This window comes from Hylaeus anthracinus, unplaced genomic scaffold, assembly GCF_026225885.1.
Source record: "Hylaeus anthracinus isolate JK02 unplaced genomic scaffold, UHH_iyHylAnth1.0_haploid 11978, whole genome shotgun sequence".
Classification (NCBI taxonomy): domain Eukaryota; kingdom Metazoa; phylum Arthropoda; class Insecta; order Hymenoptera; family Colletidae; genus Hylaeus; species Hylaeus anthracinus.
Genome location: NW_026534326.1, coordinates 2,990,116 through 2,994,349, shown reverse-complemented (window position 1 = coordinate 2,994,349; position 4,234 = coordinate 2,990,116). Strand labels below are relative to the sequence as shown.

Below are 4,234 nucleotides of genomic sequence, written 5' to 3'. Positions count from 1 at the left end.
TCTATGAAAATACTGTCTGAGTAGGTTTGAGATAGTATTTGGTGAGGACGACGATATTGAATAGTGTTAATGTATACATGTATACTGTTTATGTGAAAATACTGTCTGAGAGGGTTTGCTGTATTTGTTTTGGTGATGGGTGGAGGGGCAATATTGCTTGCACTTAATGTATATACCATCTACATGAGCATGTGTCTGCATACTGTCTGACCATCTTTGGGTCATTCTTTTTTGTGGAAGCTGAGGGTGGAAATATTGATTACTGCTAATGTATATACTCTATGAAAATACTGTCTAAGCAGGTTTGAGATAGCATTCGGTGGAGGCAATATTGAATATTGTCAATGTATATAATGTCCAAAGTAGACATAATGATAGCAATAATTTAAGATCATACGGTTCATCTAGAGGCCTGTTTTTTTTGTAACTTTTGAAATGATATGACACTCACCCATGGGTGAGCCGAATCCGGAGTGGAAGGGCTTGTTATCGAGATCGAGATGACCACTGGCCTTGATCATATCGCCCATAACACCGCCGAGTCCCAAACATCCTCCGGCCTTCTTCTTCTTGCTCTTCGACGACAGCTTCCTGTTCCTCGTCTGGATGCCCTCCTTCTTCATCGTGAGCGGCCGGTTCACCTGCAAGAGTCGTAGCCAACAATTCGTTGAGTTGAACAGTACATCTAACGCGCCAAGGGAAAACGCTTCGGTAACTTTCTTAACAAAATGAAACGTGTAGGTGGAAGCAGAGACCATGAACCATAAATCACGTTTAAATAGGTTAAGATCCCGGCTGGTAAACAGAGTATCGAAATTAACAAACTGGCTGAACTCCGGCCGTGGGATGTAGCGTTAATTGCCACTTAGAGTCTAATTGCCGGGTTTATATCGCGAACCAGTTGCTAATTTCTATGTAAATAGACCCCTATGGAGCTATGGATTTTTCAAAAGGGTAGCTCGCCTCCCACGAGCATGAAGCACATGTAACTTGGCTTCCAGACGGCGGGCAATTAACGAATCCCTCAGATTCCTGGTAGTATACGAAAGGCCGGTGCAATTAACGAATCGACAGGGCAATTTTCGAGCGGCTACGTCACCGCCGCAATTCCCACAATCAGCGAGCTTCGTTTGCTCTCGAGAAACGTTACGTACGAATCCCAATTCGTCCCACGGCTAGCTTTGATCTAATTTAGGATCGTTGCGAATTCAATCCCCGCTAAAAACAGTGGGGACTGAGTTTTGTGACAGGGTGAGCACACAAGGTCACAAGGTGCTCAGTCTAGGTAAGCGGACATGTTGGATAAACCTTAATCAAAGCCTCAAATCCCAATATTGTAAGACATATTGAATAAATCTTGCTCAAAGTCTTATTACAACAAAGAACATGTCAAAGGGCCCTAGCTCAAAGCTTTAAATATAGCTCAAAGCCTTAAATATAGCTCAAATTCTCATATCTAGCTAATGGTCTCAAATATAAATCGAAGACTCAAATCAGGCTCAAAGTATCAAATATAAATCGAAGCCTCAAATCGAGCTCAAAATCTCAAATTAAGTATATTGCAAGACTCAAATTCGCGTATCTAGGTCATGGCCTCGAATATAAATGAAAGCCTCAAATCGGGCTCGGTGTCTCAATTCTAGCTCAAAGTCTCAAACATATCTCAAACTCAAAAATCCGTATACTTCAAGACATATTGAACAAATCTTACCCAAACCCTCAAATCCCAATATTGTAGGACATTTCAAACAGATTTTGCTCAAAGTCTGACAGCAACAAATAAGAAAACTTCAAATATAGCTCAAAGTCTCAAATTAAATATATCGCAAGACATTTTAAATTGATCAATCTCAAAGTCTTAAACACAGCTCAAATTCTTATATCTTGCTTATGGTCTCAAATATAAATCGAAGTCTCAAATCTAGCTCAAAATCTCAAATTAAGTATATTGCAAGACTCAAATTCGCGTATCTAGGTCATGGCCTCGAATATAAATGAAAGCCTCAAATCGGGCTCGGTGTCTCGATCCTAGCTCAAAGTCTCAAATATATCTCAAACTCAAAAATCCGTATACTTCAAGACATATCGAACAAATCTTACCCAAACTCTCAAATCCCAATATTGTAGGACATTTTAAACAGATTTTGCTCAAAGTCTCACAGCAACAAATAAGAAAACTTCAAATATAGCTCAAAGTCTCAAATTAAATATATCGCAAGACATTTTAAATTGATCAATCTCAAAGTCTTGAACACAGCTCAAATTCTTATATCTTGCTCATGGTCTCAAATATAAATCGAAGCCTCAGATCTAGCTCAAAACCTCAAATTAAGTATATTGCAAGACTCAAATTCGCGTATCTAGGTCATGGCTTCGAATATAAATGAAAGCCTCAAATCGGGCTCGGTGTCTCAATCCTAGCTCAAAGTCTCAAACATATCTCAAACTCAAAAATCCGTATACTTCAAGACATATCGAACAAATCTTACCCAAACTCTCAAATCCCAATATTGTAGGACATTTCAAAGAGGTTTTGCTCAAAGTCTCACAGCAACAAATAAGAAAACTTCAAATATAGCTCAAAGTCTCACAGCAACAAATAAGAAAACTTCAAATATATCTCAAAGTCTCAAATTAAATATATCGCAAGACATATTAAATTGATCAATCTCAAAGTCTTGAACACAGCTCAAATTCTTGTATCTTGCTCATGGTCTCAAATATAAATCGAAGCCTCGAATCAGGCTCAAAGTCTCGAATATGAGTAAAACTCACGACTCGCGACAAGTCTCACTATAACAAAGAGAACACGTAGATGGGCTCAAACTCAAAGCCTCAAATCCCTACATTGTAACACGCATGAAAAAAAAATCAGATCCCTCCAACAAAGGCCATAACAGTTACCTCTAGCTCGAATCCTCGAAACCTCATGAGCCACTTCGAACAACCATATCGAGCACACCAATCCGAGTGCTTCCAGCTCCGATTAATCGCTTATCCTATCGTTATCAGAATTTCTTCAACCGTTAGTCCGCGCCAAGGGAGTCGGACGGGGTCGCATGATTCGGCAAACTCGGCCAATTGCGTAATTCCGAAAAGTGTCGTTGACCGTCTGGACGTTGTACTTCGGTGGACAGCGGCGAGGAAGAGTACGCGAAAGAAAGGAACAGCGCCACGGGGGATGAAGGGAGGAGGACGAGGGAGGATGATGCCTCCGCCGCCACCTCCAGCTCGTTCGCGTATCCCGCAATACCAGGAACCTTTTCCTTAAGTTGGCAGTTGCGTCACGTCGCGGCAACTACAAAGCGCGCCTCCACCTCCTTGCATTTCCCTTCCAACACTCCCTCGCCCTCCCCCGCCCGGTCCCCTCCCTACGGTGCAGCACACCACACTTGCATACCTAGTTATTTCGTACTTAAGTATTGCACGCGGCGAGCGCGCATCCGTGCACACGTATACATCACCCGCATAATTGGTCCTGGACGGAGCTCGCTAAAAAAGTCTTGCTTCGACAACGAACCATACGGTCGCACGTCAAACGGACAGGGAAAAGATGCGTCTATGGAGAAAACGTGTTTAGATGGCGGGACGATAGGTAGGAATGGGACTAGGGGACCGTTGGACTTTATGTGCAAGGTCTTTGATGTTGGGATGATTATCGGAACTGCGTTTGGGGGAGGGGGTGGGGGGGGATTGACCTGATCCAGGTGTTTGTAAGATGACTTGATTCGGATAGTAATGGCAGGGACTTGATGTAGGTATGGCTTGACTTGATATGGATTCAACTTGTCTTGATTTTAGTGTCAGTAGCTTGACTTGATCTGGGTTCAACTAGACTTGATTTTAGTATCAGTAGCTTGGCTTGATTTAGGTTCACCGTGACTTGATGTGAGTTCAACTTGATTTGATTTTAGTATCAGTAGCTTGACTTGATATGGGTTCAAATTGATTTGATTTTACTATCAGTAGTTTGACTTGATCTAGACCCAATTTGAATTGATTGAAAAATCAGTAGCTTGACTTGATCTGGGTTCAACTTTACTTGATTTTAGTATCAGTAGCTTGACTTGATCTAGATTCAATTTGACTTGATTTAGAAATCACTAGCTTGGTTTGATCTAAGTAAAGCTGAACCTAGATCAAGTCAAGCTACTGATGCTAAAATCAAGTGAAGTTAAACCCAGATTAAGTTAAGCTACTGATACTAAAATCAAGTCAAGTTGAACCCAGATAA

The 4,234-nt window shown here is 41.4% G+C and overlaps 1 protein-coding gene across 7 annotated transcripts in view; it reads right to left on the bottom strand.

Moving 5' to 3' along the window:
• LOC128896875 (GATA-binding factor C-like) overlaps positions 1 to 4,234 on the bottom strand; it is a 149,703-nt gene that overhangs the window by 9,734 nt on the left and 135,735 nt on the right. For 6 of the 7 annotated variants that reach the window (XR_008462160.1, XM_054160429.1, XM_054160425.1 and 3 more), the window contains one exon: positions 452 to 641. Coding sequence is in view for 6 of the 7 variants with exons in the window: in XM_054160429.1 (XP_054016404.1) it covers positions 452 to 641 (190 nt within the window). In the remaining variant the exon portion in view is untranslated. The remainder of the gene's footprint in view (positions 1 to 451; positions 642 to 4,234) is intronic. The other variant, XM_054160426.1, reaches the window with a different exon arrangement.